The following is a 15,693-nucleotide window of genomic DNA, read 5'->3' on the forward strand; positions in this document are numbered from 1 at the left end:
CCCGCGGGCTTGTCTGTTTCGCGTTCGTTTCAGGACGCGACCCCCCCGCCGCGCGTGTGCGGTGAGGCCGCTGGGGCAGCCGCGGTGCCTCTCCCCGGAGAAGCGAGCCACGCGGGCGTCCCGAGGGGAAGATGAGCCGCACCAGTGCCAGCTCCGGGCACCTGTCGCAGCCGGTCGTGAAGAGCGTGCTGGTGTACCGCAACGGGGACCCTTTCTTCACGGGCCGCCGCGTCGTCTTCCACGAGAAGAAGGTGTCCAGCTTCGACGTCTTCCTCAAGGAGGTGACGGGCGGCGTCCAGGCGCCCTTCGGAGCAGTTCGGAACATCTATACACCGCGGACGGGGCACCGCATCTGGAAGCTAGACCAGATCCAAAGCGGGGGCAACTACGTGGCCGGGGGCCAGGAAGCCTTCAAGAAACTCAAGTGAGTCCGCCTGTCCCCGCCGCTCATCGTTTCAGGGGGCGCTAAGGTGGAGAGGAGTAACCCCCACCTTGGTGGGCTCAGGGGCTGTGGCTGTGCGAGTTGATGGCCCTCAAAGCTCCCGCTGCAGTTGCATTAGAGGTTGAAAGCCTGGCTGGAGAAGAAAGCTCACTTAGGGAGCAGTCTGGACAGACGTAAAAGGTGTGATGATGGATGAAAATCTTAAAAAAAAAAGTATTCAATGACTAGCTATTTGGAAAGAGTAGCACAAACGTCGTGTTAGATATTTCTCATTTCCTGTTCTTTTTCTCTTTCCACTTTTTTCTTGGGACCTATCATTTTATTTTTAATTTTGATTGGAGTATAGTTGATTTACAGTGTGGGAATCTATCAATTAGTTGAAATAATGACTTCTTAAAAATGACTCGGAAAAACCGGATACTGAAATGTCACCAGTGGAGAAAAGTGCACTCTGCATCTTCTCCTCACTGTTGAAATTCTTCCGACTTCCATTCCGAGTAGAACTGACCACGCCCCACTTTGTGCCCCTCCTCCCACCACCAGCACATTAAGGCGATTGCCTCGATGCTTGGAAAAGTTTACTGGCTTACTGTATTTGTCTGCAAGCCTGTCACCAGACACCTGATGGTTAAATCTTGAAGGACAGAAGTCATTAGTGATGCTCGTCTCCAGTTCCTGGCTGGGAGCTCACTTATTGTGGGTGTTCAGTGCATTGGCAAACTGTGCCTTTGGTCTGTGAAGGAAACAGAGATAAGACACAACTTGCTCTTTCGGAGTTCACAATCTAACAGGAGATAGGCTACGTGCATATCGGTAATTTTAACGCAAAGTACAAAGGGGTGACTGCAGTTAGAAAAGTAAAGTTATATGGGGGTTGAGAGAAATTATTCCTGGTGGGGGTGGGTGCTGTAGGACAGGTAGAATTTAATATTCTGTAGGGTTGCTTTTGTTTTTTACAGTTGTATTGAGATAGATTTCACATAACATAAACCATAGTGGTTCTATTATATTCATAGAGTTTTGCAGCCATCGCCACAAACTAATGTTAGAACATTTCCATCACTCCCCAAAGAAATCCTGTACCCTCTCAATTTCCCCTTCTCCCCTTCCTCTGGTAACCACTGGTCAGTAGTGGGTAGTTTCTCTGTCTCTATGGATTTGTCTATCCTGGGCATTTTATATACAGACAGACCTTGGAGATACTGCATGTTCTATTTCAGACCACTGCAGTTAAGGTCAGTATTCCAATACAGCCAGTCACAGGAGTTTTTTGGTTTTACCAGTATATATAAAAGTTGTGTTTAAACTATAGTGCAGTCTGTTATGTGTGCATTATGTCTAAAAAAGTACATGCCTCATTTAAAAAATATTTTATTGCTAAAAAATGCTAACCATTATCTGAGCTTTTAGCAGGTAGTAACATCAAAGATTGCTAACCACAGATCACCATAACAAATACACTAATATGAGAAGTGTGTAATATTGTGAAAATTACCAGAATGTGACACAGAGACCTGAATTGAGCAAATGCTGTTGGAAAAATGGCACTGATAGGCTCACTCTATTCAGGATGGCCGCAAACCTGATTCAATTTGTAGAAAAACACAATATTGGTTAAGTGCAATGAAACAAGGTGTGCCTGTAAAAGTAGTCATATGTGACTTTGTGTGTTTCTGTCTTCCTTCACTTAGTATCATGTTTTAAAGCCCATCATGTTGTAGTATGTATCAGTACTTCCTTCTTTTCATGACTGAATAGTCTGTAATATGGCTATAGCACATTTTGTTATCCTTTAATCAGTTGATGGATGGATATTTGGTTGTTTCACTTTTGGCTATTATGAATAACGCTGCTATGAACAATTGTGCATAAGTTTTCATTTCTCTTGGGTATATACCTAGGAGTGGAATTGCTGGATTGTATGATAACTCTGTATTTAACCCCCCCCCCATAGTTTTTAATGTATTTTAATTAAAATTCACCTTGGGCTTCAAGATGGCCAAAAACTCTTTACCATAAAATCTGTGCTTGTGAATTCTGGTTTTAATTGTATGAAACTATTTCCCTAAATAGCACTAAATTTGTGTAATATACTTCCTTATGTGTTTGTTTAGATTGAGTTCTGAGTGTTCTGCTTTTTGTTATGCCAGATATTGTTTTTGTGGGAGGTGAGGGATGTATTTGGCTGTAATTTCCCTTCTCCCTCCTTTAGTATGCTTTGTCTAACTTTCTTAGAAAAGCGCTAAATGAAACTATGCTTCAAAGAAACTTAGAACTTAAAACTGAGAATCAGGAGACTTGAGACTGAACGATTTATTAGCTCTGTATCGTTGTGCAGTTCAGTTGCTAATCCTTGTGGATTATCAGTTTCCTAACACAGAAAAGTAACATAAATATTCCTACCTCACAGGGTCATTGTAGAAAGTAAATGCTATGGATGTGAAGGTGTTTTGTAAGCACCAAAGTGTTAAATGCATGCAAAGCATCTCTCTGTCCAGTCCCTTTCATCATATACTTCATTAATTTTTAAAGTTAAATAACTTTCACATAAAGCAATTTCATGGGGATGGAAACCTGCTTCAGAATCTATTAACAGCTCAAAATTCCAGGCTCACTTTAATAATAATTCATATTCTCTTTTGTTTATTTAGCATTACCAACTCAAAAGATAAAAACAGGTACACTTCCAAACCAAATAGAAAGTGTACTTCAAATCATTCTTTACACACACACACACACACACACACACACACATATATATATAATAAGAGATTTACATGGCTGTTTTTGCTTTTCACTCACACACAAAAACCCCGAGTTTGTTATAACAGTGTCTATGGTTTGTTTTCCATGCTGACAGATGAATAATTTATTTATGTTAAAGTGGTAGTATCTATGGTTATAATGATAGAAGCCAAGAATATTTAAATGCTGAATGTATTTGCTGAATATACAACTAGCAGTTTTCAGTTTATATAACAAATTAGGAAACCAGCAGAACAAAAGAAAATCCAAACATATTGAGGGTAATTCATGTCAGGTAGATCCTGAATGATGCTGGGGAAGATAGCAACGGTGGAAAATATTTTTCAAATGAAAATGATCAACTTTCTTCTTGAATATCTTTTACTCATATTTCTTCTAAAATTTTGAAACCATGATTAAACTTTAGATAGTTATCAAACTGTTTATTTTATAGCAGAGACATCTAGAGATTGTTACATTCCCCAGAGTTTTCCTTATGCATTTTGGGAAGCTGATCCTACTGCATTAATCTGGTGGATCTGAGATGACTTTCCTGTACATGACAGTTAGAATCTGTTGGTATTTTGTCAGAAACCAGTCCCTTAAGATTTCCAAAAGACCCATTATATGCTAAACAGAGGGAGAATTTGCACTGTCTTATGCAAGTAATAACTTCATGTAAGGGAAATAGATGATAATTTCTAGAGGCATGATTGACTGAAGCATTCTATCCAAAAAACAACAAAATAAAATGTAGCTAAAATTAATTCTGATATAAGCTTTTTGGGGGCATCTCAGCAATTATGGTAGTTGAGGTAGAGAGTGTATCTTTCTATGGTTGTAAATTAAATGCTAGATTTATGTTTATTTTTAATATTAAAACATTTATGTAGCACCTTCTGTGTATGAAGCACAATGAGACCAGATCACAGTGGTGGATATATAGCTTGGAAGTTGACAGAGGTATAAAGTTTTTAGGTTGTGCTTACGCTATAGCTAAAGAATGATCAGTAGTTAATGTATATAGCAAATAGTAATGGAATAATAGGGGTCTCCAGAGGTTAACTAGTTCACCCATCTGTCTCTTAGCTGAACCAGAGCCTAAACCATCCCACATGGCTGAGCATTTCTGGATCATTAAAGTGCTCTCCTAGGGAAAAAGCTTTCTCAGCCTTTCACAGTTGTTACTCTAATGCATGTCATCTGTACAACTCTCTTTGGCCTAAAGTCTGTGATTCATAGAACCATTAAGGAGCTTTATACACAAACTGCTCTTTGTATTGAAATTGATATAAAAATGAGAAATAATGTATATGCAGTAAGTGGCTAGCCATTGTGGGGAAAAATGTGTTCCACAATAGAACTATGTATCTCTAAGGCTTCAATTTCATTCAGGTTTAGAGTAGACATGTGTCGGCTCTGAAAGCCGTTCCTGTGCCTCTCATGGCTTTAAATTAGCAGCTATTGACTTGTTTGCTTTTGGCTTAAGTATTTCCTATGGCTTGCTTTACTTTTTGATAATTTTTAAAAGATTTACACAGCTGATTCAAAAGTAATAAAATGAATCCTTATTCTTTTTATTCCCCCCAGTTACTTGGACATAGGAGAAATCAAGAAAAGACCAATGGAAGCTGTGAGTACAGAGGTAATGCAAACAGGCAAATAATAGTAACAGCACTGCTTTGTGTTTCTCACGCTGTTATCTTAGAGATTTGGAGGGCATTCTGATCGTAAGAGATGAATTGTCTAATGTGTATAAATAGGACATTACGTGTTTTAAGGCAAAGATAACTCTTCCTTTGGATCATTAGTGAACACAAACAGGCCGAGTAGTTGTCCTCAGACATACAGGACAAGATACAACATGCTCTTATTCTCCCATTTTCTAGCTGCATGTTCCCTGGTTGGAATCTGTAGGAATTTTCCCTGTCAAATGGGAAGAGACTCTTAGTAACCATGATACCAATCTTTGCCAAAACTACAACCCCTGTCCTGACAGCTCATGTCTGAAAGGGCCAAGATCACCCTGATTGACCCTGAAGCTTTCAGGGGAGTGTGTTAAAACTTCCTGTAGTATCAGGAAAACACCTCTCATTTTAACTGGCATTCAAGTTCACCTGAGCGGTGGTCACCAAAAACTGGCATGGAGACTGGCAATGAGCCTTGAGAAACAGATGTTCCTAACACTACGTTCCACGTAGCATCTGGGACCCCTAGTGGAATCATCCCTGGTGGGTATTCTATTGGACGTATTCTTAGCTCATGGATGAAAAAATAGGTTAAAAACAAAGTTAAGGCAACAACCTTAAGTGTCCCAGTGAAAGGGAGAAAAGATAGTTAAACCCAGACTGGGATTCTGTGCACCAGACCAGACTTCCCCTCTCCCATTTGGACCCCCACATTGTCGAGTGCTCCCGATGGGTGTGTCCCGTCAGTGAAGAAATGGCTAACAGTGAGAGGAATTCTTCCTCTTTCGTAGTGCAGCGCCCCAGGGAATATCCTCAGCTCTCTCCGTTTCCTCTTATACTGTGTTTGTGCCCAACAGAATCATATAGGTCTCTCTAGAAAAAAAACACATAGGAAAATATTTTAATTGTGCAGTATTTTTAATAACGTGAGGTTAAATCCATTATTTAAATAATTTGCGAGAAGAGGTGGTAATCTCAGACATTGTTTAAAATAATTAATATTGTTTGTACTTTTGATTTTCAATATGTGAAAAGTTGACCCAATGTGTGAGAAGCTGACACAATGTGTGAAAAGTTGCACATGAACGTGATAAGATTTATAGCTTAAAGTAGACAAAAATAGAAAAATTTCAGGCGGTACTTATGTTACAGGTAGAGAATGACTAATGGTTAGAATCTATAGCAAGTAGTAAAAAAAGACATTAGGAAATTAGTTCTGGATATAATTTTGTTTGAAGGCCACACAACTGGTTGAAGTAAGTCACCTTGCTTGAGGTTGGTGACTAAAGCTGACTTTCTGCAGTAGAATTTAAAATGTGTGAATTCCTAAAAAAAGTAGGAACATATATTTATTCTGGATTCTACTGCCTTTGATGAAGACATGATGCCTGTTGCAAGAGGTGTGCAAAAATATATACTTAAAAAATATATACTTATATATTTGGAAATATACTTAAAAAAAATATTAACTTTAACAGAAGAAGCATTCACATGGACTCTGTAGTTAATTTATTATTTGCTAATTGTTCTTCCACTTGGGAGCAGTAACTATTGATTTCTCTTTGGGCCAGTGCCCAGGCTACACAGACAAGGTTTTGATTTATGAATACACATGTTACATGTGACAAACCCACCTCTCCTCTCCAACTAGATATTAGCATCTCTCCCTGTTCTGGAACACTGCATCTCTCCCACTGTACTTCTTACTGGTGATACCCACCCCTTCTTTTTTCCTCTAACTTCGTGGGATGTGTGGAGCCTTTCACTTCTCCATCCTTCCCCACACAGTCTTGCAAAGGGGAGCCCCCAAAAAAGACATTTTGAGGATGCGAAGGAGATGGGAGGAGGAGGTGAGAAACTGTTTGTGACCTTCAGCACTTTCCCTTACCTACCCAAGCCCCCCTCTCCCTCTTTTGTCCTCCTCCCCACAATCTTTGCTTCCCTTGTGACTCAGCTGGTAAAGAATCCGCCTGCAGTGTGGGAGAGCTGGGTTCTATCCCTTGGTTGGGAAGATCCCCTGGAGAAGGGAAAGGCTACCCACTCCAATATTCTGGCCTGGAGAATTCCATGCACTGTATTGTCCATAGGGTCTCAAAGGGTTGGACATGACTGAGCGATGTGCACAGTCTTTTCTCCTTGTCTGAACAGTGTTTTCACTCCCCTCACTTTGCATTTCTACTCCTTTTTTTTTTTTTTTTTTTGGCCTCACCTTTGCTTGGCAAGCCAGATCTTAGTTTCCCACAAAGGATCAAACCCGTGCCCCTGCAGTGGAAGCTCAGAGTCTTAAGCACTGGATCACCAGGGAAGTTCTATGCATTTCCAGTCTTGGTTGTCACAGAGACCTTCTTCCCCAATGTCCACACCATGACCACACTCGAAGCCTGCTTGGAGCAAGAGAACCCCTGCTTTCACTGTCAGAAAGGGAGAGTTTTGGGTTCTTGGCATCCAACATGGGGATGCTGAATGCATTTCCCAATAGAAATCTCACTTTCCTGTTGGTTCTATAGCCTTATTGCTGCTGTTTTAGGTGGAGCACAAGTCAGAAGGGCTTTCGTGGGCTGCACTGAGAACCTCACTTTTGTCTGTGAAATTTTTACTGGGCATAATAAATACCTCCCTTTTTTTCTGCAGGTGATTTACCATCAAACTTATAGAGTTCAACAAGTTTATGAGTTAGGGGATGATCTATGTTCAAAATCTGAGAACAAACTTGACAGAATCTGGCCTTTCACAAATGTAGATTCTATTTTCTCTTTCTTTTATTTATTCATTTATTTTTTATTTTTTTTTATTTTCTCTTTCTAAGGTGGTGCTTTCAAGATTTGTGTCTACTGAGAAAAGAGTGCACATCTGGTAAACTGTTGATAACCACCATTCTTTGGAGTAAGATAACACATCTTACTCCAATCACAGGGAGGAACTCAGAGAGATAACTTTGAAGTGGGAACATGAATACATGGAATTGGAGAGTTTAGAGTTGTTTCAGGGAAGAAATTTCAGTGTAATAGTAGCACAAACAATGTTTATTCAAAGATGTTTCAATATGAAGAGTGAGTAAAACTACTTATTCATCAAAATTGGGGGCATTTCCCTCAAATCTGACATATTTCATATTGTTTAAGTTTTCAGCGTTGAGGCTGTATGATAAAAGTCACCGCATTAAGGTAGATGATTCCATTTTTCTAACTGCTTAAAACATATTAATTCTAATTCTTCTCAGTGCATGATATCATTGGGCTTCCGAGGTAGCTCAGTGGTAAAGAATCCACCTGCCAATACAGGACACGCAGGTTCCATCCCTGGGTCGGGAAGATCCCCTGGAGGAGGAAAAGGCAACCCACTCTAGTATGCTTGCCTGGAGAATCCCATGGACAGAGGAGCCTGGTGGGCTACAGTCTATGGGGTCACAAGAGAGTCAGACTCGACTTAGTGACTAAAAAACAACTACAAGAACGACAACATGTTATAGTAGAAGGACCTTCACAGTGCGCTGCAGTTTTGTAGAGTGTGTGGCCTTGGGTCCCAGCCACGGTGGCTAGATTTTCACATGTGGAAGGAAACGCAGCCAATGGGTGCTGGGAGTCAGTAGCATTCCTCTCCTCCTCCCAGAACACCCGAGTCCATAATACGATTTGGTTGTTCATTAGATGGTTCATAATTTAGACATGATGGTATCCGCTTGCTGACTGCAAGTCACGAAATGAGGCATGTCACCTCGATGTCCCAGGGTCTGTTGTGGTTTCTGCCATTACTTTTCTGTTCCATGAGGCTCATTGTTGAAAAAACACTAGAAGGACATCTAATCCTTCTCTGTACCCGTGTTATCGGGACAGAAAAAGGCAGGACTCTAATGCATCCATTCCACTAACCTGAAAGAAGTATGTGGTCTTATTTGGCTGACTCTTTTTTGTAACAGGAGGAAAGGAGAGAAAGCAGGAGGATGGATGGAGAAGAAAAGGAGATGGGAAAAAGAAAAACAAAAAAGTGGCTGGTGTTTTGCACCTGCTCCAAAGTTGGACAGCGCTGTGGGTTCTGAGCCAATGTCCTTTCCTTTCCTCTCTACACACAGCTCTTGCTTTTACTAACAGCCAGCTCAAGAGATCTTCTAGGCTGTCCTTGGACTTCTGCCTCTATTCCTCAGTCATTGTGTTGAGCTGTGTTTTCATCTTTCTTCCCACTTTCCCTGTATCAGTGGTTTTAATGAAGACTGTTCTCAGCTTCTGACCTTGGTGTTCATCTCTTTATTTATGTCCTCCCAGTCCTCTCTTTGCTTCCTCTCCCCTCCGCTCTCTGCCTGGTTTTAGATCTCATTCTATGCTTCCATGTTCCAGCTTCTCGCTTGCTTTTGTCAGGGAAGCAAGCAGTCTGCAGAGCCCTCTGTCCTCTTGTACTGGGAGCCTCTGGTCTGCATGTGGACACCTTTCCTCTTCCTTACCAGCCCGCATTGTCCTTTTACCCTTTTGCCTTAACTGAAGGAGGTTCTTGTTTTTCTACTGTATCCACTTAGCTTTCACGTGATTGCACTCCCATACTGTGCAGCATGGTAGGCAAAGGGCAGGGGAGCAAGATTAGCAGGACATACATAACCTCTTACCTCCAAGAAATTTACAGTTTTGCTGAAAAGAGAGATATATGAACATTTCCAGTACTGTGTACTAAGCGATTCAGGGGTCCAACCCTGTTTGTGTTGAGCTATTTATTTCCAACACTTTCAAATCAGGTGGCAACAAAGTTATCCGTGAACTCATCAAAGGAAAGCTTCCTTCTTTGACTTGGAGTTATAGATGCTGCCGGCCAGCTCCTCCATGTTGCCTCTATGTAGCGAATCCTTTAGATTATGACATTCTTCAATAGTTATTTAGGGTCCAAAATCTGTTTTACTGTGTAAGAGGCCCTGAAACACATTCTCTACAGAGGAGACAAGCAGACAGCTTGGCTGCAGAGCACTTAGGATGTGCTAGGAGCTGTGACTCACCAGGTGTAAAATGAGCACTTTCAAGAGTTTGGAGTCTAGAGGATGAGACAGGGAAGTAAATCAACTATTATTATTGAGGGCACATGTGCTGGGCTGAAAGGATGTTTGCTGCTGCTGCTGCTGCTAAGTCGCTTCAGTCGTGTCCGACTCTGTGCAACCCCATAGACGGCAGCCCACCAGGCTCCGCCGTCCCTGGGATTCTCCAGGCAAGAACACTGGAGTGGGTTGCCATTTCCTTCTCCAATGCAGGAAAGTGAAAAGTGAGAGTGAAGTCGCTCAGTTGTGTCTGACTCTTCGCGACCTCTTGGACTGCAGCCTACCAGGCTCCTCTGTCCATGGGATTTCCCAGGCAAGAGTACTGGAGTGGGTTGCCATTGCCTTCTCCAGGAAGGATGTTTAGAGGACTGAAAAAGGGTGGATGGGTTTACATAATCCATAATCCATAGGTGTATGGGTTAGCCAGTTTTGAAACGGTTTCAAATATCTTTCATTTTTGGCCCACTTCTCTTAGCTTAAGGTTTTGAGAATGTCCCTTTCTCTTCCTTGATTAAGGAGGATAATTTAATATTTATATCTGTATAGGGATCTAAGCCTGTCTCTGATAGAAATAGTGAAAATCAATTGGATAGAAAAGCAACAAAGGCAGCCTTGCCATGAGTCAGGCTCGGAGGACAGGTCAACTGTATGCACTATAGCCCGCCAGACTCCATGGGATTCTCCAGGCAAGAATACGGGAGTGGGTTGCCATGCCTTCCTCCAGAGGATCTTCCCAACCCAGGCCTCCTGCATTACAGGTGGATTCTTTACTGCCTGAGCCACTAAAGAAGCCCAAGAGAACTGGAGTGGGTAGCCTATCCCTTCACCAGAGGATCTTGCAGGCAGATTCTTTACCAGCTGAGCTCCCAGGGAAGCCCACGGTTAACAGAGAACCCTGCTTCTCTCAGTCATGCTGTCGCTGTAAGATGCCCTAAGGGCCTCCCTTCCTGTGATTACTGCCTTCTTGCGGATGACCTTCTAGACTTGCTGTCCTGCTGCTGTATTTTACTGGACATATTTATTTTTTGGTCAGGCCACACCGCTTGCAGGATCTTAGTTCCCTGACCAGGGGTTGAACGCCGGGCCACAGCAGTGAAAGCACAAAGTCCTAACCACTGGATTGCCAGGGAATTCCCTACTGGGCATCTTTAATTGCTAAACCACCCTCACCTCATAACAGCCCCTAGTTAATCCCCACTTGTAACTTCACCTCCAAACTGCCCCCAGTCCAGAAGTGAATCTTCTTCCTCTAGACTCACCGCGGAATCCTCCAATGAGAACCCAAAGCTTAGGAGAGATGATTCCCTTTTCTCTCTTTCTCAGCATCATTCTGTGACTTCTCCAAGTGCCATCCCTCACTGCACCAAGTCAACAAATCTGATTTTGTCCGACTACAGATTTGTTGCTGTTTCTAACAGTCTTCACCTGATGAGGCTTTAACACTTGCGTCAGAGCTGCTGGTTAGACTGTGGTCTCTGGGAGGTCTGCTCATTCTGTATAATACCTAGCATTAAGAGGCTGGCGTGTGTGTGAGTCGCTCTGTTGTGTCCGACTCTTTGCAACCCCATGGACGATAGCCCACTAGGCTCCTGTGTCCATGGAATTCTCCAGGCAAGAATACTGGAGTGGGTTGCCATTTTCTTCTCCAAGAGATCTTCTTGACACAGGGATCAAACTCAGGTCTCCCACATTGTAGGCAGATTCTTTGCTGTCTGAGCTACCAGGTGTCTCTAATAGGCTGGTAGTAGTTTTAATTCTCTATAGCTTTGAACATTCCTTATCATAGTTACGGGAGATATTTGTCTGCCTCGTGTGCCTGGTGATTCTGTGTTTCATGTAGGAGTGGGATGTCTCAAATAACTTATAAGTCTTCATGGCCACTATCTAACATTTCAGGGATAAAATTAGTTGTAGTTAAACCTTTGTTTATTTATTGTCTCTTAGAATCTGCTGCACATGTGCTCAGTCGTGATTGTAGCCCGTCAGGCTCCTCTATCCATGGAATTCTCCAGGCAAAAATACTGGAGTGGGTTGCCATTTCCTTCTCCTTTAATGTCTCTGGTGTACACGTAGTCTTAGTGTACATTTGTCTGGTGTACGTTTGTCTTTAGTATACTTTGAAACTGTATTAACTGAATGCTAGTCACTTAACAAGGGCTTATTATGTGCCTGCTATGTGCCAGGTGACTATGTGCTTATCACCCGAGAACCAAATAACGTGGCCTCTGTCCTCATGGAGTCGACTGCTCTTTAGCCATCCTTGCTTGTCATGCCTTACTTTTAACTCTACCAGCATTGATCTTTGCTGCAGAACCTGTGGATTTCTTTAGCTTATAACCCCACATTTTAAGAGCTAAACAGTTTTTGAAGAAAAATCAGGGCTCTGTTTGATTTTCTTTTTCATTTGCCTGCTCTTCCTCACCTGCTGGTGGAGAGCCAGTCATGGGTGCAGTGACAGCTAAGCAGAGAGAGCTGGTCAGGTCTCACCATCTTCAAAGTGACCCATCCATGATGAAGTGTGTGCTCTCTGCAGTTGGGAGAACTGCTGTCTTAAGCAGAAATCTTCAGATTAAGATCCGAAGACACTAATGAATGTCTTCTCAAGGAGTGGAAGCTTCCTCTTCGAATAAGCATCCTATTGGATCCCTTGAATACCCTTCTCTCATTTTAGATTTTCATCAATGGAAAATTTGGATAAACTTTGTTTCTTCTTTGTCGGGAGGAGTGCTACAGAAGAACCTTGGAGAGGAGGAAACAAAGGAAGGGAAGATTTTGAAACCTCAAAACTTGACCTGATCTGAAGTTTGTGGGAGCATGTGTTGTACTTCGGGTCAGTCACTGCAGTGAATGTCTTTAAGATTTTGAATCTTAAAAGACAGTTTTAATAATGAAACTTCATGTTTCAGTTTAATCATTAGGCATCATCTCCAATAAAACATACTATGAGGTTTGCTACTTAAAGGTTTTGGGTTGGGAATGGGTTTCTAGACATCAAATCAGGTGTAATTATTAACTTTACTGTGGGACAGCTTGGGACTCTGTGGTTTAACTCACTAATCTTTAGCCTGGGAATTCTAGGTTCAAAGAGGGGACTACGAAATAGTTAAACTCCTAAATGTTTCTTTCTTTAACTTGGGGAAAGATTTCCAGATTATGTTAGTCAAGTTTACTAATTTATCAAAACATCAAAGAAAATGAAAGCCACTTTTGTGAGTTCTTCCAACAATAATTGAAGCCCCTTTGCAGTCTTTTATTTTACATCTTCCCCATCTCTCTAATGTAACTGCAGAGTAAGAAGTGTTCTTTTAAATACAGCCAGTTCACATCAATGATCATGATGATTCCAAGGTGACTATGACCTTGCCAAGACTCTAGGAAGACAGAATTTTCTGTTAAAGAACAATTGACATATTTCATTTTTCTTTCACACTTTCCTGTCTTGTCTCTTGTCTTGGTATTGAACTGCGTGTGTGGGGAGGGGGCATGGGGAATAAGAGGAAGAAACAGAGAAGTGTTTGTGTCAACCTAGAAAATATTGATCTAATGAAAAATATCCATTAGTAACTCTAATCAGCTCTGAATAAAAGTTAGAAGCTGGGGCCTTAATTTTTTCATTAAACATGTGCCGTGGGATTGTTCCATATATCTTGCATTCTCTGCTTGGCATTGAGGTATGATTTAGAATATCTATGAAATTGGAAGACATACAAATTAGAGCATGTTTATATTTTTTATTTATATTGATAGGCTGTTCTAAGCAAAGACAGACATTTAGCAAGAAAACATTTATAAAATGATTATCAGCCTTTTAAGAAAAAATGTGAAAAGTATCTCATAAAATAGTTAAATTGCTAGCTAGTTGTGAATACTTAAAAAGATCACTTAATCAAAGTATTGAAATACTCTCAATAAAACATTTCATTTGCCCCCAAGTAAAGTCCTTTTGTCAACACCAACAGCATCCCCTGTGGAACAGAGAAGAACATCTTGTTCTTATGATGCATGAGATTTGGAAACACAGAAGATGAATTTTTAGGCATATGTATTATAATTTGAAGTTCTGCCAAGGTATACCAAACTTTTCTTTGATGGATACTATGCAACTACTAGAAAATCAATACTTAGGTTCACATTTTAGGGTAATTGTAATGAGCTTATTGTATTTTCTCATGAGTCAAAGGGACAATTCATGATGCAAGTATGATTATTTCCATGTGGTAGGAATAATAAGAAAATGTAACCAAATAGCAAGTATAGCCAAGGAAGACAAATTGTGCTCAACCATTTATTGAATGCTGATCAAGCGTACTTTCACATTGAGAATATTTATCAAGAGCCTGCTGAATGCCAGGCAACGGGCTGGATTCTAGCCACATTAGGACACTGAGTATGTGCCAATCAGAAATGGCAACAAGGTAATTGTCATTTGAAGAGACTGAAAAGAGTTTTGAAAAAGTATAAAAGGGTGGAAAAGTAATACCGGCAGTTGTTAATCCAAAGAAAGACAGCTATTTATTTTGACCTAATTAATAATTAGCTTCAATGCTTATAAAGAATGTGGTGGCTAGATCTTTTCCATCACAGCTGGGTACCAAAAAAAAGGGGAAACAAAATTAAGCTGTGGTGTGAAGTTTGAAGAATTTCAGTCAGATTGAAAGAAAGATTTTAAAAAATTGGTAAAGATTACTAGGCATTTATTGAAAGAAGGTGTCTTGTCTCTTTTTCATCTATTTTTAAATATAAACCCGTTCATTCCTTTGGCTGGCACATTTCGGTTGTATACCAAGATGACAGGGGTGAACTGAGGTTGCCCTCTCACCTAAGGTTTTGTGGGGCAGGTGGCTGTTAAGAGTCTTCCTGGGAAGCCCAGGTTATCACACTCCCTCATGGAGGCAATTCGAATTGTCACCTTCTGTCATGATCTCTCAAGTTTCAGAGAGTTCTTCAGGGTCAATAAGCAAGTGCTGCTGTGATTTGCTGGCACTTTCAGTCAGAATTTTTAAAAAGCAAGAAAATCTGAAGCCACACTATTTGGAGTGGAGGGTTTGGAGAAGATTCCTGTTTTGGAGTGTGGTTTTTGTATTTATAACTAGAGTTAGTTTAGTATCCTAACAGATGTAACAACCATCCAAAGAGATGTTTCTGTTTTCTTCATACATGGTACATCCAGAAAAGAAAACCCAAGAGAGTGATGTGTTAAAGGAATACAGGAAGTGCAGTTCAGAGGAATCAGTAATAAGAAACTAAGCATATGAGGTCATCTGTGGTGATGCTTCCATTTTTGATTAGGATATAGAAACTTGTCAGTTTAAATTATATTTCTCTTTAATTCAGAACAGATTTGTATGTGTGTGTGTGTGTGTGTGTTTGAAGTGAAGTGAAGTCGCTCAGTCATGTCTGACTCTTTGCAATCCCATGGACTGTAGCCCACCAGGTTCCTCCTCCATGGAATTTTCCAGGCAAGCATACTGGAGTGAGTTGCCATTTCCTTCTTCAGGGCGTCTTCCCGACCCAGGGATCGAACCCAGGTCTCCCGCATTGCAGGCAGACACTTTACCCTCTGAGCCACCAGGGAAGCGCTTGTGTGTGTTTAATCTTCTTTTTTTTAAGTTAATTTATTTTTGGCTGTGCTAGGTTTCATTGCTGGGCAAGCTTTCTCTAGTTTAGGGGAGTGGAGGCTACCCTCTCCTTGGCGGTGCACAGGCTTGTCATTGCAGTGGCTTCTCTTGCTGAGCACAGGCTCTAGGCACACGGACTTCAGTAGTTGCAGCTCCCGGGCTCCAGAGCACAGGCACAGGAGTTGTGAT

The 15,693-nt window shown here is 41.3% G+C and overlaps 1 protein-coding gene across 4 annotated transcripts in view; it reads left to right on the plus strand.

The window, feature by feature from the left end:
• Window positions 1-15,693, plus strand: part of DCDC2 (doublecortin domain containing 2) — a 136,920-nt gene that overhangs the window by 778 nt on the left and 120,449 nt on the right. For 2 of the 4 annotated variants that reach the window (XM_081522199.1, XM_081522198.1), the window contains 2 exons: window positions 34-424; window positions 4,778-4,832. In XM_081522199.1, the coding sequence (XP_081378325.1) occupies window positions 132-424; window positions 4,778-4,832 (348 nt within the window). In that variant the 5' untranslated portion in view covers window positions 34-131. The remainder of the gene's footprint in view (window positions 1-33; window positions 425-4,777; window positions 4,833-15,693) is intronic. The other 2 variants (XM_081522201.1, XM_081522200.1) reach the window with 1 other exon arrangement.

The sequence above is a fragment of the Giraffa tippelskirchi genome, chromosome 8 (assembly GCF_054371585.1).
Source record: "Giraffa tippelskirchi isolate mGirTip1 chromosome 8, T2T-mGirTip1v1.2.pri, whole genome shotgun sequence".
Classification (NCBI taxonomy): Eukaryota; Metazoa; Chordata; class Mammalia; order Artiodactyla; family Giraffidae; genus Giraffa; species Giraffa tippelskirchi.